Raw genomic sequence first — 23,747 nt, 5'->3', positions numbered from 1 at the left:
AGTTATGGAACAGACTCCCGATTGGCATTCGGGAGTCTGATTCTATTTTTTCCTTTAAAGCATGCCTTAAAACGTATCTTTTTGAACTTGCCTTTTCTACCCGTTAAATGCTGACTGTTAACTGCGACCTATTGCATTAACTTTTTACTATTCCTTCATTCTTGGTGTTCTCTATCATGCGGCACTGGGTCTGCTATAATCTATGTGCTGCAGTCCATTTTATTAGTGGCTTTCTACTGTGAACATTGTCTGCTGTTCTTATTATATTTGATATTAATGCTCTTAACTGTATTATTTTATTGTTTTTCTGTAAAGCACTTTGGTATGCCTAGGCTTTTAATGTGCTCTATAAATAAAGGTTGTTGTTGTTGTTGTATTTCTTTCACGCGCAGTCAGACGCTCAAAAGTATTCGGGCAAACTAACAATATTAAGTATAAATGCTGCTTTTAATACTTAAAGATGTGTGAACCAGACAACCACACACACTCACATTAAATCAGGCATTGCTGTGAGGTGTCAGAGCTAACCACCTGCTACTAAACGTTCCCACTAATGTGGTGTTTGTGTCCGATCTACTGCTTCTATGCATTTTTTGCCTCCTCCTTGAGAAAAACAACCCCACGATGATGCAAACGAGCTTGGCTTGCCTGGCTTGATTTTCTTCATACACACGTTTCCTAAAATCTGCTGCGTAATAATGATTTGTGAAACCTGTGCAAATGTGGGTTTATTCGCAAAATCTTTGTGAACATTTCAGCACAGAGGGGTTTTTTTTTTTTTTTTTTTATATCTTGCAGTACATAGCTCAGACATACAGGAACACTTTTTAATCAGAGTGTAGCGTAGAGTCAGTTAAACTTCTGGGATATTGATCTGGTCGGTGATCTATCAGTTGTTAATCAGTTTCAGCTGGATTATCAACAGGCGCACTAGAGGGGCAACAATGAGACAACTCCCAAAACAGAAATGGTTACGCAGATTAGTGAGCTGCCCTATCCTACAGCCTACAGTGTCATTGCCAGGTTTGCTGTGTCTCGACTAGACTGCAGGAGACAAGCGGTTACTCTAGGAAAGCCGGACAGGCCTGGAGAAGGTCCTTAGCAGGATCGGTATCTGCTCCTGTGTGACAGGAGGAAAAGCATGAGCCCGGTCAGAGCTACAAAATGAGCTCCAGCAGGCCGCCGGTGCAAATGTATCTGACCAAGCAACCAGAAACAGATCTCATGAGGGTGACCTGAGGTCAGGGAGAGCATCTCATTAGGTGATGTGCTCCTTTAATCGTTCTGAGCAGCTCTGTGGAACGGGAGGCCGTACTCTGTTGTGCAAAACAAGGGGTTTAAACTATGATGAACGTGCTTGAGCAACGCTGTGATATCCCGTTCGTGTCCACTTTAGTGGCAAGATCGTTCCAAGCATGTATGAGCAGGATTTAAGTTATGGCTGAACTGTCCCAGGCATCTTCTGTTGGCCTAACTACTACAAACGGGTGGATCTCCAGGGCTACGTGACCGTGACCGCTCATTATATCACAGCGGACTGCGATATAATGAGCGGTATGTATTATTGTAGGGTCTACCTTACAATATAAAGCGCATTGAGGCGACTGTTGTTGTGATTTGGCGCTTTATAAGTAAAATTGAATTGAGTGGTAGATACAAAGACCTATACTGCCCTATATTGTACCTTTTTTCTTTTTATAATTGCATGGAATGAGTTTTGTCTTCTTTTTTTGCTGATCCGAAAATTTATCCGATCCAAACCGTGAGATTTTTTGATCCGTTGCACCACTAGTGATGAAACACCAGTTTTGGTTAAAAACTTCACGTTCAGGATTAAAAGATATGTGCGCTCTGACACAAAGAACATTTTTCTGTTTTCATTGGTATGACGTGACCTCCATGGTCGTGGACAGAAGCTCGAGGTCCTTCTGTGGGTAATGATCATAAGAAGCTCAGGTAATCAGGATTTACCACACAGATCACACTACAGCTTCTGCTTTTGCTTCATCAGCTTTATTTAGCTCAAGAATACATACAGGATAAAGAGTAAAAAGAAAAGAAAACAGTATGCAACCCCTCTCCCTCTGTGTAAATCATCAGGGGGACATAATGAACAGATCCTGCGTGACGGTAACAGGCCAAACAATGTTTTTCAGCGGGTGAGAAAAAGGCACAGACAGCTCTAGAAGAGGTAACACGTTTGAGATAAAATGGCAGTTTTACAGGGGACACACAGACAGTTCGTAGTTTGCAGATAACGTGTGGAAAAGTAAAAATGATTGTGGCCAAATGAAAACAATCCTCAACATCAAAATCAGAATATTTCATCAAACACTGCAACTGAAGGATGCAAGCCTACTTTCAACTCATTTAATTTGAGGTAAAATTTGTTAGAAGTCATAAAATTTGATCTTAAGGACAAAAAAACAAACTAAAACTAAATTCTAGTGTTTCATCACATTTCTACCAGCATATAAACAAGCTTACTCTACTGATGCTTTAACTAACAATAATGGAAAGATAAATCGATTATAGAAATATATATACGTTTATATATATTCAAAACCACGATAAAAGGAAAAAGCAATACCCATTAAATTTGCTTTTTTTTTTTTTTTTTTTTTTTTTTGGCCTTTGACCACACCCTCAGCAGGTTATCCACGGCTATGCGTCTGAAAGCCAATTGATCACCTCACATTAGCTTATAGAGTGTAAGAGAAGATGAAGCGCACAGACCGGGCACCTCGGGATTAAAGATTAGACATCAAGAACAATCTGCGACGAAGAGCGACTCAGGATCTGAAGAGAACGCTGAAGTAAAACTATCAGAACTTTCTAGTAATTGCATCATTTAATAGAAAGAAAAAAATGTTTACAAGTGTATAAAAAACACATAAAAATATGCCACTGAAATGACATGCCACTGATTTCGCAAGTTTGTTTCTTTTTGTTTATTTCTGAGTAAAGTGGAAGAGCGAGTGATTTATTTTTTGTTAGTTGAGACACTGACTGAAGAAGGACGACGGTGATTTTTGCTGACATGGTTGTTCTGTACACAAATTGGATCAAACTGTGAGAAATTTAGCTGCAGAGAAACACGTCTCTTTTTGTCTCACCGTTAAACCCATTCGGGATGATTAATCTTTCACATCGTTCGCATGAGGAAAATTAGCACCACCTGCCGTTTCCGTCAGAACGGACAGACCTCAGTGATGACTTCTCAGATTAAATCCCTGACGAAAAGTAAGTGATGATGGAGGAAAGCGAGCGCTTGAGCTGCGCCGGGTTGCGGGAAGCCAATTTGGAGCATCTTCGCTTTGACTTTTCTAGGCTCCAGAGCGGGTCGCCGGCTTGTTTCACAGTGAGAGACGGACGGGAAAAGCCAACATCAAGAGACCGTTTGGCTTCGGCTACAATCAACGATCCGATGACGAAGTGATGCAGCGTGTGTGAGTCTCGAATCTTTTGCGTGCATGTCTGTAGGTGTGTGCTCAGGATGCAGTGTTTGCAGGCAGATCCAAAGTCGACTTGCTCGTTTTAAGCGGTGAAGTCGGGCCAACTCGTGACTGGCAGGAATTCCTTTAGGTCATAGGTGAGAGAGGTGGCGAGAGGAGAGTCGGGCGGGATACAAATATGTCCTTCATCAGAGCTGCGAGACACAAAGAGAGAGACACTGTTAGGTCAGAGGACACTTCACAGCTGAAACTCTTAAGCTTAAGAATCTCTTGTGTGTCTCAGACCTACACAGGCAGTGATTTCTGGCTTGTTTTTAACAGCAGGAGGTAAAAAGCACCCCACAGAGTCACAAAAGGTCCCTGCAGGGGTTTGAACTAAGCACTCTTTCGCTGTGAGCTAACCACTGATAAATAAGATCTAACCTGAAAGGAGCCAGAATAGAGCAAAAACTGCCATCTGTGATGTACAGTTTATGCTCCAGACCCATCACGTTTAATACCTGAGTGAAAAAGATCACTCCCTTTACAATCCAACATTATCATAACAGGAAATCTGTAAGTAGCCTATGCACCAACATGATCAGTTATTGAACTGTGTGGAATATTTTGCCTAATTCCCAAACATTATCTCAGTATGACCACTAGATGGCGCCAAATCACCTGAATTTGGGATGGAAGTCACTCAGTGCCCGTTATCCTCTGACGTTAATTTGAAGCAAGTCTGATAATGTGAGCTGAGGTTAGAGATCTTACCTGCAGTGTCACACAGTCCTTGCATGCCTCCTAAGACCGGATCTCTGTCTGTGAGCAGATGGCTGCGACTCTCCGGTCCCGGGTCCATGATCAGATCTGGTTGGTTGGTTTCGTCCAGACTGTCCTGAAATTGGAGGTTAACGTGTGGTCAGGTGAAAAAGTTTGTTCTGAAAACATAATTATCATTACATAGCATCTATTAGTAGAAACCAACTAAATACTGATTTTTCAGATTTTCTAATTTGTTGTTTTTTATTAAAGGTAAAAACTGAACACTGCAACCTCCAATCAAGGCAGTGAAAAGTCATCAAGACAGAACATTTTGGATTAAACGTCTTAAAATCATCCCTCTCGGCTCTTCCTCCTCTTCCACTCACCAGTAGTTTGTGGGTGAGAAGAAGCTCCTCCTCCATGGAAGGATCCTTTTTCTGTCTCTTGTCCTGGAGCATCACTGGTGACAGCATCTCTTCAGCAGAGTCATGAGTCCTGAACGAGAGACAGACGGATTGTAAAACACGTAAATCTTTGTTTTGATGTTCAGATATAAATTTTTAGCTGTGTCTTCACCTACAATAAAAAGCTGGAACTCTACAATGTCCTGAATGGGCCACTGTACAGAGGACAAGAACACGGCCTTCTTACTGGCGCCTCCCTCAGGACAAATTTCCCATCTTGGCATAGGGCCGTTGTGCTCAGTTACAATAATGCAAGGTGAAACTTGGCTTCCTGTTTGCTCTAAGCACACCTTTGCACCAATAGTTTTATAGATAACGCTGGTCTAGCTTACCGTTTCCTGCTTGTTGCTGAAGTTTCGGAAGGTTTCTCAGCTTCCTCAGTCATACTGCTGAGGAAGGTCAGCTGGAAGTCATCGTCCATGGAGATGTACGGAGCCAACATGTCCAGGTCCATCCCCTCAATCTCCTGAGAAAATGCAGGTAGGACTGAATATTTTGCAGAAAGCGGTTGACTGAATAGTTATCAGGATGTCTTTTGTTGATGCCTCATCGGTTCGTGCTCTTACCACCGGGGTATCTTTCTTCTGGGCATCTTCTGGCCAAAAGGCGAAGAACTTTTCCACCTCGCTGGTGTCCATCACCTCTTCACTGCGGCTCTGAGACACAAACATCGATTAAGGGTTAAAGGGAGGCGCAGACACTTCGACTGATGCACAAAGACTTAAGGCTGACATTTACCTGCTCGGGTTTAGGTGAGGAGCTTGGCGATGATGAAGAAGAGGATGAGGATGCAGATGGAGGAGGAGTGATGGGGTCAAAGATGGGTGCGAGGAGTTTTCTCAGCTGCGGGGTGCACAGATCCTGAGGGTGCTCGGGCACCAAGTTTGGACTGGGTGGACTGGCAAATGAGAGCTCGACAGAACCTGAAAGAGGGGGGGAAAGATCTACTCTGAATAACCACCGACGACATTTCCTCAACTGTAACATAAACGAGGCTTTTAGGTTTATATACTTTAAAAAAAAAAAAAAAAAAGGAGGGGGGGGTTCCTCTGTTGGCCTCACCTGGACTCAGAGGTACGATGGTGTCTCCGGCATCAGGAGCCAACTGCAGCAGCTCCTCCGGCTTCTCCCGCAGCTCCATGAAGAGCTTCGCGCTGCTGCTGGAATCTGAATCCACATCTTCAGCCTCAGTGGAAACAGTGCTGTCAGTTTTAGACTCACACATGTCGGCAGTCCCGGAGTCTTCATCTGCCAGTTCAACTTTAGGGATGCTACTACAGCGGGTCTGCTCCATGGAGAAAATCACATCTGGCTGCTCCACAGAGCTAAAGACGAAGAACACGATGACGTTAAAATTGGGAACAGTAAATGGGCGCACCATCCTCGCTCATGTTGCAGTTTGCGAGACAACTTTGCTGCTTTTTAAAGTACCTGAGGATGAAGTTGAGGCAGACGATGGCATCCGGCTGGGACGTTTTACTGTTGTACAATACCGTGGCCTGAGTCTCCGCCCACACGTAGCCACCGTTGTTTGCCAGGAAACGGTACTGGCTGGTGCTAACCTGACCTTTGGAGAGCACTGCGCAGTGTGGACAGAAGAGAAAGAGGATGATGATGAAGTGCCAGAGCACATTTTCACTTCATTAAAACACAAATTCTGGGAGCTCCTGGTTGAAACACAGCTTTTAATAACAGCTGCAATGTAGTAAAACCTGTGCCTCAAATACAAGCGATGGACTGATGACATATCGAAGAAACACCCTTAAACTAGTTTTATGAGCTCAGGTGGATCAAAGCCAACTTTTCTTCTCAAGCAGGCACTTTGAGGGTGAAATACGTTTAATGGAACTTAATTCAGACATTGGTTCCTTAGTATATTAGTAGTAATCAGAAATGAGGAGCAAATATTTAGGCATAAATATGTTCAAAATTAGAAGGAAAAACCAGTTTTGGACATTCATGTTGGACACCCCTCTCTTTCTCTGCCTTCATCATCTAGACGCCAAATGAGAGAATTTCTTTTGTCCCCGTGTGCTCTCTCAAATTTTCAGACTTTGTTTTAAAGGCCAAAATGCACTGAAGGTGTTCTGACGACAGCTGAGAGCCAAATACCCTGCTGAGAGTTTTATGCTGGATTTTTCTTTAATTCGTCACCCGTCCGTATATGAAAGCCGTTTAGACCCAGGTAAGCGGTGAAAATGATTGAAAATATTACACTGTTGTAACACGCAGACACACACTGACACTCACATGTGTGCAGGCTCTTGTTGATGTGATCTGAGTCGAGTGCGTGAAGAAACTCGAAGCCTGAGCGTCCAATCAAATCATCAGGTTTGTATCCCACCAGCTCTGCAACCCTGGAAACAGCGTGAGAAAAGAAAACCAGGAGTTCAGAGGTTTCTTTCCCCCTTTCTTTCGCGCTACAGTGGAATGGTATTCCTCCTGCTTCCCATCCACGGGGGGGGGGGGGAGGTCAAAGGTCGAGATCGGTTACATTTTTCCGTCTCACCTGCCCTCGCAGTGGGTGAAGCGCAGGTCCATGCTGTGACGGGTGAGGAAGGTGCAAGTATCCAGAGGGAACTCCACGCTGGATGGGTGTGGGATGGGCTCACACAGCAGGGTCATGACTCTGCCTGCAGGGGGCGACGCAGAGCCGCTGCCAAAGGGACGAATGTGGCCTGTGCAGTGGAGGACCTGGAGAAAGAGGGCGAGGAATTTAAAGCAGAGTTCATCAACCAAGCACGCTTCAAACAACCGAAATAAACTTTTATTTTTGCTCAATTTCATGCTGCTTAGCTGTAGTGAGCTCCTTTTAATGAAAAGTATTCAGTTTGTGTTGCTCTGCTTTTGCCAATGTTAAATTCAGAAAGAATAAAACCTCAAATTTGAGCTGTAATCCCTTAAATGCTCAGAAGAGGTTTTAAAAGAGTCCCTGCTCTGTGGCGCTGGAGCCAAGACACGTCAGTGCTGGAAACCCTCTGACTCTTCCAGAGGTTTTAAAATGTAAGTGCAGCACTTTAGACAGGAATGGTAACATCAGATCACGTGCCACTGTGCAGCAAGTACACGTGAGCGCATGAATTGAAAGTAGTGTGTGTGTGTTTGAACTAGTAGGTGTACCGTTTACAGCGTGAAGGCCGGCTGCCAGCGTTAATTTGACCATATCTCTTTCAGACTGGACTTTAGCTGCATGTGTGTCTGTTGTGCCTATTTTTATGAGGACCAATTATAGCTTCAGAACTAGCCGTCCCTCACTTTGTGACACACCTTCTAAGGCCTGTTTAAAGGGGACGTATTCTGCTCGTTCCAGCTGACAATTTATTATTTTAACTCCTCTTCCTTTCTTGTGGTTGGCTGCCCATCATAAACCGAAGACCTGGGTAAAGGTGGGTGAAGCTTATGTGCTCAAAGCCAGAGGTGTGAGCTCGAGACGTCCTTATTGAAGGTAGTTTATACACCAGCCAAAAGTAAATGTGCACTGCTGTCGTTTGGGCTCGTCGTGCACCTCCCAATTTTTTTTTTTTGCAAACAGTAAGAATGTGTTGGGGAGAGTACAAGCAATCTTCTGTTCCTGCTCGAGCCCCAAGGCTGTGATTTATTTGTTTTTCCTGAGCAGGAACACTTGTCATTTAGAAGAGGCCTGCAGCCAATCAAGTGCATGAGCCAGAAGTTCAGCTTTCACTTGTGAAAGTATATATTTACATAGGAATAAATAAGGAAGCGGTGAATACGTCCACTTTAAGGGTTAAAGACATGCTCCAGCTGGACCTGGCGGTATGAATAAAACAGAGAACATTTCTTTACAGCACTGCAAACTGCACTTTGACACTCTTGCATGTTCAGCAAGTTGGTGTATTCTAGTATATTATTACTCTGTTGCTGAGCAGTAGTTAGCTAGTAGCTGCAGTCCTACAGTTTATGAATGCAACCTACTATTCTAAGCATTTGCACTGTTTACAACTACTTCTGGATCAAAATGCAACATGGATCCAGCCAAAACTTTAATATTGAGGCTTCTAAATAAAAACTAATAGATGACAGCATGGTAGCTGTGTCCATCTTTTATATACAGGCTATAGTTTTAATGTTAAGGCTAGTCCGAGGTTAGTCAGAGGTGAGTGAGCATATCTATCTCTATATCTATCTATGAACAGCTGTGTGTAATACAAACCTTCCAGGTGGCAGATTTGATGTTGACGGTGCGCCCCCTGGTGGTCAGTGTGCTCTTCATTCGCATAAAGAAGTTCCTCTCGCTCGTCTGTTCTGTCCGTGCCTTCTTACTCAGACCTGAAAGCAACACGTGGGTAATTCACAGAAGTTTGTCAGGTACCAAAAACATTTTAAAAATTCAAAGAATGGCTGAGCTCAGAAAGCACACAGACGGGCTTTGCTGAGTCTTTGTGACCACAAACAAACAGAACTAATACGACAACACGCACTAAATTAACTCGTTACAATCAATCTGACCTGTAATTAAATTCTGGAGATCAAATTAAGAAGATGCTTGTCTTCTTGTCACATGACCGAACTCCAAAATAAAGGTGTCAGTGGGCTCCTGATCCCCGGCTCTGCGTGTTTACCTGGATGTGGAGTCAGCAGGTCTCTGAGCTCCTCTTGATCGCAGGGATGAACAAAGTCATAGATGCTCTGACCCAGCAGCTCCAGCTGTGGACGATAAGAAACCAACAAAACCGCTGAGTCACACACCGACAAACACAAGTATCAACTGCTACCCCTGATTTTTTTTTTTTTTTGTTAAAGCACAAACATGTAGTTTTTGAACCTGACGTGTTGGTTAAAAGTCTGTCTGTACTTTATTTTCTCTGGTGAATCAATTTTTCTTTGTGTTTAGCAGCGACTGTAATTACAGTTGACGAGGTCGGGTTAAATCGCCACCGCTGTTACAGCATGCTTCACTCAGGACCTCGGTGAATACTCGCTATAACCTCCTCAAACAGGGCTAAGAATAGATCTAAGGAACAGATTCTTTTTCCTGCTCAGCTTTCATAGACACACTATCCTGGCAGCTCACAGGAAATAAAAAAGAAAACAACTCTTATCTAAGAAAAGCTCGTAAGGGCTGAGTGTACTAAAAACTGATGTAGGTCAGGAATGACAAACAACACATCTACAATCTAAGCAATAATGATGGCATTCTCACGTCCAACGAGTACCTCTAGGGTTTAATTACACACCCTGAAACAACATTATTACAGTTCACTGAAAGTAAACCAAGACGCTGTAATTAACCAAAATAAAAATGACACTTTAGCAAATACGCTGCTGCGCAACTACAGAAATAAACTACAATAAATGCAACACAGGAAATGCCTTCAGTTTAGTCCAGTTTCTAAACCCAGTAAGTTTATATATGTATTTATGGGGATTGGGGTGATGTGTCAAGTGTTTCAAATGACCAACACCGCCAAAAATGGATGTTTGGAGACCAACATCTATTTTCTGGTGTAGAAGGTTTCCTAATGTTACACACTGCACGGAAAACCAGAACTGACTTGGAAAATAACCGGAATGCCAAGCTGACGGATCACAAGACCGTCACACGAAGTGGCAGCTGAGTGGGAAACTGAAGCCGGCACGGTTGAAATGAAAGGAAAAGATTTAAGACTAAAGTCTGGAAAATTAAACGTCACAGTTACGTCTCTCCAGCGCCCAATCAGCCATTAAACCAGCAAAGAGTCTTCATAAAGTAAGCATCACCACACAGGAGGGCACATTTCTGGAAACTTAGAAATATTCATACATTTTTAATCAATTGTTGGAATCATAAATGGTAAAATAAAGTGATTGCGGAGCGAGTGCTTGTTTTGTCCTGTTTGTCAGCAGGATTACTCGCAGAGACACGGATGGATTTGCATGAATTTTTACCAGAGGTGCAGCCTGTTACCCTGCTCTGATTTTATGTCACATTTACAGATAAACATTATTTCAATTTCGTCAAGGAGGAAAAAAATCAAAAGGCAAACTGATCCTAAGCCAACGGAGACTCGCTCATGGAGGGTGTGGAGGGAATGTTTTTAGCCTCGGAGAAGCTATGCGGTCTCCTGTTACTCGATGTGTTTACGAGAGCTCTCCGGCCTCTCGAAAAAGAAGCCTCGCTGATTAGAACAAACTGAGTAAATAATTCACTTTGCAAAATGTGAAATTTAAATCGGGGAGCGAATAATTTTACATACGATGCACTTTTATTGCGTCAACAGCACAGGTATCAAAATGTTAAAAACACTTTTAATCAGAGTTAAAAGATATTTATCTGGATATATGATACAGGGGTTAAGCTCTGCTTTGTGCTTTTGCACGGCTACACTGATCCTGGATGCACCTGTAATAAAGACGGTCTGTTTAAAATTCATGCAGGATATTTTAAGCAGTTTCTCAATATACGTGATTGTTTACTTCTATGTTAAAAGAAAGGTGGGTTATCACATAATTGTTTTATTGGTCCATTAACTAAAGTGACCTTCACACCCTTGATATAAACAAACCAAACTGTTTGTGTGCAAACTATAGGTTATTACAGCAATACTCGAACTACATAAAAAGTTTCCAGTCATTAGATTCATGCATCCATCCTGAAATAAAATCCTTCTGCTATAAAGAGCCTGGTGTGTTGGAGCAGTTGATGGATGATCTCAATTATGTGAGCATGACTCTTAAGGATAACAAGGAAATTAATCTTTTTTTATGTGAAGCAAAGCACAATTAAGCAGCGGTGTGACCCACTGTTCAAATTTTTAAAAAAAGAAAGGAAAAAAAAAAAAGTGGAAAAGCCAGCCCTCTACTGGCTTCAGCTGGACCGAGGACATCACGAGTCCCCCGCCCCCGCCATGACATCTGTCAGGAGAAGTTTGGCAAATGCTAACACGATGCCAAGTGAGCTGAAAGGGGACTTGGAAACCAAACACCTCTCCGGAGAGGAGCTTGGCTCGTTCTCAATAGTGCTGGAACCGAACCAGATGCAGCACAGATTGTGTAAAAGTATCTGAAGGAGGCCGGGGATACGCGGCAAATGGGCAGAGTTTTCGTTAGACAACACGATCCGAAGAACCGACGGGGCAGGCAGGAACACAGGTTGCCAACAAGCTTTGAAAGCCACAGTTACAGCATCAATTTTTCATTTCAACTTTATTTATACGCCGCAAAATCCCAACAACGGCCTCCTCGAGCCGCTTTATATTGCGAGTTAAAAACCCTACAATAACACAGAGAAAGCCCCCTACGAGCAAGAACTCGTAGCGACAGAAATCATAATATCACCATGGTTACAGAGGAGGTTTTACAGCCATGGATCCTTTCTCCATTTATCAAAGGACGAGTCAGTGTGGTGAAGCTTTGGCAGCGAATACTTTGGTTTCTTTATCACAAACTACGACTCATACGGCGACGTTATCCGTCCTCGCCTCTACCTACAATCAGTACTTGGCTTGTTACACAAAAATCAATCAACAGATGTCAGGATTAAATGTCCTGGACACGCCTGCACGGCACAAAAACAAATGCCTTAAGATTTCTGTGCCACCCACAAAGCAGAAGATTACCATTTAAAAACATCAAGACAGTGTGTGCGTGTGTGTGTGTGTGTGTGTGTGTGTGTGTGTGTGTGCGTGTGTGTGTGTACCTGTGTGATGCCAATGTGCTTGTTGACATTCTCTGTCAGGTAGATCATATCTCCCTCCTCAGTCATCACCATGATGAAGCCAGCCAGCGCCTGAGGATAGAAAGCATCCATCGGATCTTCATCCTTCTCCTCCTCCTCCTCCACCTTCACCTCCTCCGCCACCTCTTTAGGCTCTTCTTTCAGATTCTTATCTGTTGCAGAAGAAAACAACAAGGTTATTATTATTACCAGAGGCCGATCAGGCAGGATTACTTAAACCCAAAGTCTTTAAGGTTAAACCTCTTTTCGACTTCGCACGTCTTTAACTGCCTGAAAGTCTCCTCCTGGATTTTCACCAAGCAGACCATGTTGTAATCTCTTCCTGTAAACTCTGCCGTGTTTATGGTGATTTGTGTCACTCCTGGAGCCAACCCGTTCTTATGTGTAATTACAGCTGTCAGCATAGCCACATTTTCAAATCCTGCTTTGGAGTTTCCTCTGCTGCGATGTGAGCTGCTCTCTGAGATTTGGCTCAAAGAAACGTACTCTGCTGTAGCTGCAAGCCTCTTATCAGTTCACCAACTTTCTGCCTGCATCTCCTCCCCATGGCTCTGCTGGTGTGGGCATTCACACCAACAGCGCAAATTAAAGGTCCTTGATATGCAGACCTCTTTGGAAATGATCATCATCAACTCCTGCAGGATTTTTCCTCCAGTAAATCCAGGAACACACTTTCAAACCCTGACGTACGCGTCATATTTGAATCCCCTCAAAAATCCGATCCAGCTATGAGAATGTCTCACCTCTGACCTCAATCAATAAACCAGTCAGGAGGAGTTCATGACTCTGCTCTCACACCTGAGGCAATGAGCCGACTCATCTTGTTAAGTAGTAACACTGAACACGCAACATGCCAGAGCTGTATTCACATTCACGCAGCGTTCATGCCTGACTGAGTTCATCATTCAAACTGTCACTCGAGAAGCCGTTTAAAGGATTAGAACTCACACTGCTGTTTTTAAAGGACTTCACCACTTGGAACATTTTATCCAAACCTGACTCACCTGCAACAACAACCACTTGAGCCACAATCAAGCCTCATATTTGACTGTAGTCATAAAAGCATAACCTTCACGTCTTTCCTCATTCTTAACTCGTCCCGTGGAACTCAGAAGTTGCATTATTTACCTGAGTTAAACCAGTCTTTATGCTTTCTGCCATTAGAAAACAGAAAAAAGAAGCATGCAGGTCATGAAATTAAAGCATGTGCAGAAAAACAAAACCAAAAGAACCAAACCGAGTCTGCAGCTGTGCTCAGTATGCTAACATCCTGCTGTTAAGCAGGTCAAATATTTACAAATTCGACCGCACTGCTTCAGCAATGTTTGCTTATTAGCACTAAAAAAGCAGTATAGATGGAGCTTAACTGTTTTGTAGTTTATATTGTCGAACCAAAAACCGGATCTGCTGATGGTGAAATGACTATTTATCCTCTGGGGCGCGCGATTCAGACCAGGTGACATTTAAGTGCACTGCATCCTAAGCTGTTTTCAGGGCTCGGGGCTGCAGAGAATGTGTGAAAACACCTGCTTTGTCACTGTTGTGCACAGCAGCACATTTGCACCAACGCAAATCCTGCCATGCATGAGCTTTGGTTATAGCGTCTTAGCCTGAATTTAACACAAAACGTTTAATAATTTTTAATCAGGCAATGCTTATTGATCCAGAAAGGATTTTCAGGCCCTGTTGGGACATACTGTCACATGACTCTGTGCTTCTTACCTGATCGAAGCAGGTGGTGCATTCGCAGGAAGCTGAGGGTCACTCTCATGATGGCGGCTTTGTCCAGGTGGGTGGACACTCGGCGTGGGAGCGGCAGAGTGTGGGCAAGTTCATAAAAGACCTCGGTCTCCTGACTCCGCCTGCATCTGGCCGCATCACGAGAGCGCAGTTTTCTCTGTTCTGTGCTGGTCCTGGAGGAAGGAGAAGAGGAAGATGATCAGGAGGTGAAAATTTTAAAAAAGGAGCAGAAGACTAATGTGGAAAGAAGAAGCTGTGAAGGAGGAAGGGAGGATAATCATTATGTGACAGAAATAAATAAAGAAGAATGGACGAGGAGAGGGAAAAGATGATTAGAGCAGAGAAGGAATGTGGGGCAGTGGGGGAGGAACGGGGGAGCTGAAGTGGGACTAAAAGAAAAAAAATAAGACCTCTGTGTGGAGCCCAGAATCAACAATTCACTTGTAACCAACTTTCCTTCCCCACTCCAGCCCCACCATGTGTTCCTCCTTTCCTCTGCTGACAACGCTTCTTATTGTTAACACAGAACTACAAGGAAGAAGGTCGTAACAAACATGGCTAAAGCTTCAAATGATGACCTCAGAGTTTGTACGAGGAATCTCTGTGAGCGCCAAAGCTCTATACACTCAGTTGCAGATAGCTTTATATAAAATCCTCTTGGCTGTTAATTTTTAATTTAAAATACATCGTCAAATACCTGCACCGAGCCAGTTAAAGATTATTTTTAAAAGAGGCATGCATCTAGAAAACTCTGAACGGCCCCAATAAAGCCCTAAAAGCCCTTCAGTGCTGCAGCTGTGCAGTTTTAAAGCCTCCAGCAGTGACCTGCGAGTCAGGCTGGGAATTTTATGAGCAACACTCGGTGCCCTAATAAACTCAAACTGCAACTTCCAGTCTTCTGGATTTTGAAACACACTTGAGGAGCAGTTCGGGACCAGATGCTTTTAATGCAAAACAACCCAACCATCAAATATATAACGCACTAATCACAGATGCATGTACAGATTCTGTAAAGAGAAGGCGTTTAATTAGAGGGTTAATCCCACTTTAAAGGCAACGAGACATAAACGCCTTCATGTCTTTACTTTGTGATCGTGCCCACAAGTTTCAGCTCTATAAACACTCCAAAGTGGGAACAGAAGAGAGCAAAAATAGGGAGAAGCACCCAAAAACTGAAGGGAACAAAATGTTTTTTTTATCTCAGCAGCCAGGAAAACGTCCAGATCTACAGGGCTCCCTCCCCCGCTCGTCTTTTCTTCGCTCTGTCTTCATCCATCCGTCAGCTCGCTCTGCACCGCTCAGGCCGAGATCAAAAAACATGTGCTGACAGGACAAAAGCCAGGTTTCACTTCTCTTCCATTCACTGCGTTTTGCAGCTGTGGGTGGATATGCAATCATGTTGAGGCCACACAGTGTCACCTAACACACTCGTTCACTGCTGTGGAGGACCCTAACTAAGAAAAATTAAAGAGAATATTTATAGTGGCGGCCCCTCATGATCATGATTTGGATAAGTTGTTAAGAAAATGATGGATTTCTAAATGTTCACTTATTGATACATTTAGTTCTGAATAAATATAAAACAATATAAAAGTAAATTAGAAATAGATTAGAAAATGCAATTTGTGGGGCGACTGCTGTGTGATGGTTGCTTCTCAATGTGTAAGAAGTTGCAGGTAAACAGGTTGCCTGAAAAAGCTGAATGGAGTCAGCAGTTAATGTTTATACTATAAAAAGTTATTTTGAAAAACTTGCACTGTAAAGCATGCTGGAAAATTCCTATAGCTAGCCTAGCTAAGGGCTTTTATTTTGAAATACTGCACACAGTGTATTGATCTTCCATTAGGAAAAACAGGATTTTTCTAGTTTTCAAGTTGTGGGTGTGTTAGTCCTGTCTGGCTCTGCAGTTCACTTTAATAGGGAGAGATTTACAGGTGGTTTTCTTGTACAACAAATATTAAATTATTGAAAAACAGTAAAACACTTTTGGAAAAAGCAAACAGCGAGCAGGCATCTGAAGGGTGTCTTTGTCTGTGTGGGATCACACGGACGTCGCAGAAGAAAAAAAACATAATGATAAAGAATTTAGCTGACGAGAACACACAGCGGGACTGCGCGCTTTAAGTATTTATTTGGTGGTGCTTTTTAATCATGAATGAACAAAGAATGGCATTCAATACAAGGCCTAATTATTTAAACACATATGTCAACATTCCATTACACGTGCACTGTTGACACATAAATTAAAAACTAATAAAGTTGTTTCTTTATTTATTTACTTATTTTGGCACATTGGGTCCTCCATAATAAAAGCTACAGGCTTTAATAACTACCTAAAACAAAGTGACCTCTTTCAGTGTGCCGACTCAGGCCAATGAATGATCAAACCGCAGAACAAAAAGAACACAACACAGGACACCAGCTGAGCACGGCTTCAAAAATAACTTCTGCAGCTGACAGACGCCTTTACACAGCGCGCGCACACACACACACACGGTCAGCATCATCACACACACTATGGTAATACGTGTTTAATCACGCTGACAGAAATGTTGCACAACTCTTCACATTGTGGGTTATTCCTTACAGGGGCCTCCACATCCTCTAAAACAAGCAGACTTCGAATGTGAAATTCTGGGCCGATGCTGCTGTTTAAAATTACGACTTTGCCAGTATTGTTTTAGTCTTTGTGTTTATTTTTTCTGTTTTCAGCAGCAAAAACAAAACAAAACAAACAAAACCTGCCGAGACAACAGATCAGACCTCACCTAATACTGCTGCTTAACATCCACTGGAGGAATATGGAGTGAAACAAAATCAAATGAAGGTGATCAATGAATAATAACAATAACAACAACAACACTGAGTCAAAAGAAATGAAATAAAGTGGGTCTGTGAGTGCAAGGACATCTTCTACATTCACTGCCTGACCTGAAAACCTCCTCCCTGCTTTGATTTGAAAGTGAACACAAACCTGTCTGTCCTTTATTCAGACAGTAGCACATAATGTTCCAGCGGGACACTCGGGCACACCCACACTGTTTGTATCAGGACCTAATCCACCTGGAACCCGTGTGAATATCTGAGCTCAGATTAAAGAACATCTTTGTTTTTGCTGCTGTTGCATCAGCACATAATACCACAAATCTCTTTATTACGGGGCAATAGAACAAGAGTACAAATTTATTACACCATCCGCATCCACGTGATGGCTTTTATTCAACAGACAGCAAACAAACACAGCCACACACACTTTCAGAGTCTCCCCCCTCACCCCCCTCTGAAAGAACAGCCCTTTGTTTCTTTGCTGAATCTTCGTGCAAAGAAGTGAAACAGAGTCACGTTCACAGCATGAACGAAAGCACAGCCTGAAATACTGAGTGTACCGTACACTGCACAGGGATTTGGTTTGTTTACCTCTGGGGTTCAGCTCAATTTTGCTCAAAAGCACACCCAAAAATTAAATAAACAAGACGTTTTCCTCCAATTCAGCAACATCTTTGCTGCAGCTCTCTTCCTGCAGAGGTGTCTGCAACACTTTTACTTATCATTTTTATTCAATCGTTTTGTCTACAAGGTGGCCAAAAAAGAAACAAACAAAAAAAAAAAAAAAAACCTTGTAATTTTCCACAGCTCAGGGTCATGAACTTTTTTTTTTTGGTGTGTAAGGAACTGACTGTACCAAAGACAGGAAACTCTGGTATGCTGCTTGCAGAAAGACAAAAAAAACCTCTCGGTTTAGCATGTCAGCTTAACGTCACTCAACATCTTTTGGGTACATAAACACTGCGAGGGTCACAAGACTGCAGATATATTTCATGCAGCCTCTGGCACGCCATCCCAAGTCAAACGCATTTCTGTGTTTGAGGAGGTGAAGTGCAGCTGGACAGCCACAGATATGGTCAAAGTTTCACACCAGCCTACGTCACCCTCAAACACTCAGCAACCGTTCAGTAGAGATAATGGCGCAGCACGTTTTGTCTCTTTGTGCTGCGTCTGTGCAAGAAAAACAAGCTGACAAACCCACTTCAAACCGCTGCGCTGGAAGCTGACAATTAGACGACTCACACTCAAACTCGCAGCAACAAAATAGCAAGACGTGAATTCCCAAAGCGCAGCTCAGTGACGCCAGGGGCGGACAAACCCCTTCAGGGGGTTTGCGAGGAATGCATTCCTCTTTTTGCCTTTGAAAGGCAGCCCTTCCCAGCAGGGAGGTCACAGACCCTTCAAGGGGTCATGGGATTAATGTGGGGTGTGTTTGTGAGAGCTTCTTCTGCCCTGGTTTTCTTTAATATCTTAAAATATTTGTCATGCTTACCAATGACCTTGGTAAGCATGTGGACACATGAAACCGTGTCACAGTTTTATCACAAACTAAAAACAGAGCTGCACACGGGTGAGGACACAACGTGTCCTTCTGTTGTGCTGTTACATTCAACTGTTTTGATTAAAACTCAAGTTTTAGCTCCTTTTTGTGTTGTTAACACTGCTGCTTGCAGTCCTTCCGCCACTTACAGAACTACAGACAACTGTTGTTGTCGCCAATATTAGCTTGATACTTGCGTTAGCATCACTGCTGTTGCTCGCAGAGCCCCGAAGCACCTTTAAGAGATTTTATCTTGTGGACTGGATACTTATTTCCTCTCAGGTTTTTTTTATCTTACACAAACAAGACAAACACCCCATGTAATTTACTACAGCTTCATGAGTCTCCAACAACTTCAGTGCTTCCCCTCAGCTGACTTGCTTTAGGGTTTAAGCCTAATTTCCCTCCCCCGAAGACAACAGAAGGGAAACAACTTCAGCTAAACACGCTTAAATTTTTCACCTCTATAACACAGATTACAGCTGTTTGTTAAATACTCCCAATATTTAATCTATCGATCCGTGTTCTCGGGTACAGATTTCCCCTCCTTTGCTGTTTACACAAACACAAATTTTCATCAGATTTATTGACTCATGCCCACAAGCACAGGTGGAAACTTTTCCAGGTTTAAAGGGTAGAAAGTCCACATTTTTTGGATGAACACCACCGCTCGAGCTGCACACGTGACTGAACACTTTTACATTTTCTTTCATTTTACTTTCACACACCCTGACCTTCCAACAGCCAGAATGACTTGGTTAAGATTTGGAAAACAGAAGTTCAGTTCTCTTGGTTTCCGCCAGGAAGTTGCCAGAACCGAAACTCAGGATACCTTTTGATACCAAAACTCCAAAAACGCCCCAGTAGTTGGTTTTTTCATGACCTCAGCTGCTGTAGGTGGTGTAGGTACTGAACCTGCAGCTTTTCAGGAAGTGACGGGGAACACCTACATGTTTATGTTTAAGTGCATTACATAATTTTGTTTTGGTATTGCAGATTGTGTAAATCTACTGGCTCTGATATCATCTACTCAATTTCAGGTATGATGGCATTCCTAGTTCCCTCAAAGCTTCCTCCTTAAATGTCAAATTCCTCCTCCCTGTACTGGAAAACTGCCAAATTCGTGTCCTCACACATGACAGCGTTTCACGTTTTGCCGTTAGACGGAGGTGGAAAGACATTTCCACACATGCGCAGCATCCTTGAACTCTTCTAGACATCACCTGACAGAGGTGTGTGAGAAAAATGTCTGACATAGTCACTTTAAAATGTTTTGAACCTGCCAGCTCCCTCATAAAAAACTCAGACTGTCAGACTGTGAGAGCAGTTCGAGTAATAGCTCTACCGGTGCATTTACCGGTAGTGAAAGAGCGTCCTGGAAGCTCGATCCAGACAACTCCCTCTGGAGCACTTCCAGCGGTTTTAACATGTCTGAAGCAGACGGCTTCCTCCTGTGTGCTTCATGCAATATAAACAAAGCCAACTACAGAAAACATCCTGACCTACTTATCCTGAAACTCTCCAAAGTTTGTGAGTGAAAACGGCTTTCTGGTCCTACATCGTCTCACAGATATTTATTCTCTGTGCACAAATTAAACAATCGTGCAAATAAGAGGAAATCCCATGAAAAACAGCGCTGACATGATTAGGCTCAATTTCAAGGCCATTTCCCTAAAATAATGCTGCTTTGATAAGGTGTCACATTCACACAAAGAACGTCCTTCGATGGCGGTGGGTGATACATGAGGATATGGGAAAAGCAAAACACGTCCGTCACGCCAAACCTGTCAGTGTTAAGCATGCATGGCTACTGCTGAGAGGTCTTGATGAAACCAGACCGCGTTTTCTAAACCAAACCAGGAACTTTTTAGAGTCTAAAGACAAACCTGTAAAACACAAGAGGTGGACGCGAATAACCCTCCTGGCTGATTACTCCATCACCCCTCCACCAGCCTAACATTAATATTAAAGGTTTTAAAATATGTCCTTATAATAAAAAACACAATAAAAGTTTGTCTGTCATTCTTCATTGTTTTATAACAGAACAATTAAAGTCTTCATGGAGCTTCTGGAATCAAACCAGGAACCTTTCACTTGTTAGGCGAATGTGTAAACCACTACACCACAGAGCCACACACAAAGTACTAACACTATGTTGATGGATTTTGACACATTAAAAGGAGCCGATGTAATTACACCTGGACGAGTCAGTCAGGTACTGCAGCCCCGTTACAGCTGTTTATCACAGGCTGTCAACACACAGCACCCAGCAGCCTGCCAGCGGGAGGAGCCTCAGCGAGCTCCGTGTCCTTGGTCAGAGAGCAGCGCTGCTCTTTGTCGACTTATTGCTCAATACAAGTGTGCATGTGTGTGCGTGCATGTGTTGGGACGAGGTGTACAAAGCCCTGAATAGAGCTCTGCACCAAACACTGTCTTCTGTGTGTGTTCTGGAGTACAAACTGCGGTTACTGAGCCGTCACACATGACTGCGCCTTCCTCTAAAACACACACACACCTATAATCTACACAGATGGAGCGTCTATGAAACATGAGGTAAGCAATAACCAGTTGGACCGCCACTTACGCTTAGAACACAATGTCCTCTCGTGGCATGTGTAGACGGGGGAGGGAGCGCGCGCGCACACACACACAGACACACACACACGAACACTCAGCAGCAGGTCACGAGACTTTAAAGCAAAAGGAACAAATGCAGCGATGAGGACGGGAGAGAGTGAAGGAAAACATGAGGAAGTCCAGGACAAAGACTCCGGGACCCCCTTCGTAAATAATCACACATATCCTGCCAGCCCACACACACACACACACACACACACACACACACACACACACAGTCGTGTTTTTACATCTTAGTGGGGACATCTAATTGACATAATGCTTCCCCTAGCTGCTAACCCTAACCATCAAAACTGAATGCCTAATAGTAACCCTGACACTAAAACCACATTTAGAGTCTTAAAAATGCCTTCAAACTCATGGGGACGGGCATTATTGTTGGTCCCCACAAGGATATGTAAACTTGGTACACACATACAAACACCAGACATCTCATATCCTTACTGACATGCGCACTAAACTATAAACAACAAAGTGAGCTCAGCTTTGTTTGGCTCAGTACACAATGTCCAAGACTGCTGAAACAGGGAAGGGTTGTTTTTGGCAGCCTGGAGACTGTCCTGGCAGACGCACACCTTTGGCCTACTGTGGTCACATTTGAACAACTGTTCTTTTTCCTACTCTCACAGGTTGCTTTGGCATTAAACCAACTTTTCTTTAAAGCAGAACTGTCAAACTCAGCTAACGCGCCAATAAAACAGTCTCAGAATAACTTGCCGATCTGTTAGTACAGACGATGAAAATCCTGATTTATCTCAAGAATAATGTAATTTCAACATTATGTGCTTATGTCAAGTCTTTTTAAATCAGTTAGTCCCAATCAGAGACACTTCTTTTCAGGTGACCACAAAACTCACAAACAGAACTAGGACACATTAAGTACCAGGAGCAATCCAAGAACACATACTTCCTCCAAGGCCAACAAACACACACCCTCCACAATCTGAGTGTGCAGATTCAGATTAATTTGTGAGATTATCTTTAGAACATCAAAACAATTTATAGCATGTGAAACATCTACATCAGACATTAGTAAAGAGTCCTTCCAAAAACTTCTTGGACTTGGATGCAGAAATTTATGGAAACAAGCCGAGTGTGCGCGAACAAATTTCCCAACAATCTAGCTTCAACTTTCTGAACAAATACACAGACTGGACCAAACACATAACAGCGGTTAAAGTCCAAGACCATTTCTTCATATTCCTAATTTTCCAATCCACATTTTTATGAGACACATCAAAGCTGACACCAGCAACTTTATGGGCTTTATCAAACTAATTTTAACAGACTAATCAATAATGTGACCGAGAGTTCATCCTTGTGAGTCACCTACAAATATGAATAAATGTACTAACACATGACACCTTTTGGTTGAGCACACTGTTCTGGTGGGCTTCAGGTTTCCTCCTAGGCGGAGGTCACAGCTCCTGCTGTGGCTGTCCACTCTGTCCCACATGTTACCACCCCCCCATGCTCTGACAGGAAAGACTATACTTCCAGTTTTAGTGTTAATATTAAACCCTAAAGCCTTGCCCTGACACCAGCGGGATTTGAAAAGAACCTCAAAGCATTACAAAAAAACAAACACAAAAAAGAGACATGACTAGAAATCCTCCATAAATGATCTGCCACTTACTCCAGAACACATAAGTGTGTCTCTTATAACATGAAAATATGCCCTCTATGGCAGCCATGCTCTCTGATAAATACAAATATCTCATATAAAACAATGTGAACCAAAGGTGTACTCAGGCTCTGCTCTAAAGCCTTCGGAGAACACACCGTTCCTTTCTTTGAGGGGTCACTAAATGTCCCCAGACTGTCTTCCACTTTCCACCAAAGCTTCCTCTTTTTCTTTTTTAAACAATCTACTACAATAAGACGCAAAGTCCCGAGAAACCCCGCGAACACGTTAATATTATCTCTCCGCAGCCATCTCTGTCTGTTATGTCTGCCTGCAATAAAAAAGAAAAGAAAAATCCATAACTGGGATGCGGGACATCCATGAAGCAGAGCAACATGGCGTGAACAAAGGCGGCGGCTGTGCTCTGCAACAACAACACAAGACCAGACTGAGTAATACAGGTGTACGGCAGATATCACATTTCATGCATATTTATCTAATTCACAGGCTTGTAAACATGCTGTAATATTAATTATGTCTATTTTTTTTTAAGGACATAAGCCTGCTCAGCACGCGCAATTCAAATAGGATTTCAAATTAAAAGGCTGTGTTGAACGCATGGAAAAGGCAGCACTGAGCTGTGGAGGGGGGGGGAAACAGAAGATTTTTTTTTTATTTAAATAATAATTTAAAAATAATGTTCCTTGAATATAAACAGGCCGACAGAGAGCTAGCCACACAGCCTGTAGCCGTGCGAGCTAAGCCGCCGTCGTTTCCACCGCCCGCTGCTGCTTTAATGGCTCCCGGACACTCAAAGTTAAAAGCGAAAAAATACAGATAAACATACCGAAGCCTTCACCCGAGTAACCGTAAATCGATAAGTCTTACCGTTTGACGGCAACGACCCCCTCCTTCTTCTCCATCTTCAATCTAAGTGCTGAGCGAAACGATTCGGCTTTTTATTGTTGTTCATCTGACTCGACGACACAGTAAAATCCTAAACCCCTCAAAGGCGTCAGGTTACTCACTGTAAACACGGGCT

At 43.0% G+C, this 23,747-nt stretch overlaps 1 protein-coding gene and 1 long non-coding RNA gene across 2 annotated transcripts in view; one reads left to right on the top strand and one right to left on the bottom strand.

Annotated features, from left to right (window-relative positions):
- The window catches only part of LOC113036919 (uncharacterized), a 13,747-nt gene extending 6,759 nt beyond the window's left edge, over positions 1 to 6,988 (top strand). The window contains exons 3-4 of the long non-coding RNA XR_003274521.1: positions 6,715 to 6,848; positions 6,924 to 6,988. This is a non-coding gene — a long non-coding RNA (uncharacterized LOC113036919). The remainder of the gene's footprint in view (positions 1 to 6,714; positions 6,849 to 6,923) is intronic.
- Positions 2,604 to 23,747, bottom strand: hif1al (hypoxia inducible factor 1 subunit alpha, like). Its single transcript, XM_026193524.1, has 15 exons — positions 23,594 to 23,747; positions 14,061 to 14,251; positions 12,300 to 12,490; positions 9,244 to 9,328; positions 8,835 to 8,950; positions 7,173 to 7,357; positions 6,914 to 7,020; positions 6,095 to 6,242; positions 5,726 to 5,988; positions 5,402 to 5,586; positions 5,230 to 5,319; positions 4,996 to 5,129; positions 4,586 to 4,694; positions 4,209 to 4,332; positions 2,604 to 3,649 (listed from the first exon to the last, which is right to left on the bottom strand). Exons 1-15 carry the CDS (start codon positions 23,626 to 23,628, stop codon positions 3,582 to 3,584), a joined length of 2,031 nt encoding a protein of 676 aa, XP_026049309.1. The 5' UTR covers positions 23,629 to 23,747; the 3' UTR covers positions 2,604 to 3,581.

This window comes from Astatotilapia calliptera, chromosome 14, assembly GCF_900246225.1.
Source record: "Astatotilapia calliptera chromosome 14, fAstCal1.2, whole genome shotgun sequence".
In the NCBI taxonomy this organism is placed as follows: Eukaryota; Metazoa; Chordata; class Actinopteri; order Cichliformes; family Cichlidae; genus Astatotilapia; species Astatotilapia calliptera.
This window is presented reverse-complemented; position numbering and strand designations above follow the sequence as displayed.

Coding starts and splice junctions, on each gene's coding strand:
- hif1al (XM_026193524.1), bottom strand. CDS start 23,628: ATGGAGAAGAAGGAGGGGGTCGTTGCCGTCAAACG. Junction 5,587..5,725: donor CATCGTACCTCTGAGTCCAG/GTGAGGCCAACA, acceptor CCCCTCTTTCAG/GTTCTGTCGAGCTCTCATTT. Junction 3,650..4,208: donor AGGACTGTGTGACACTGCAG/GTAAGATCTCTA, acceptor TGTGTCTCGCAG/CTCTGATGAAGGACATATTT.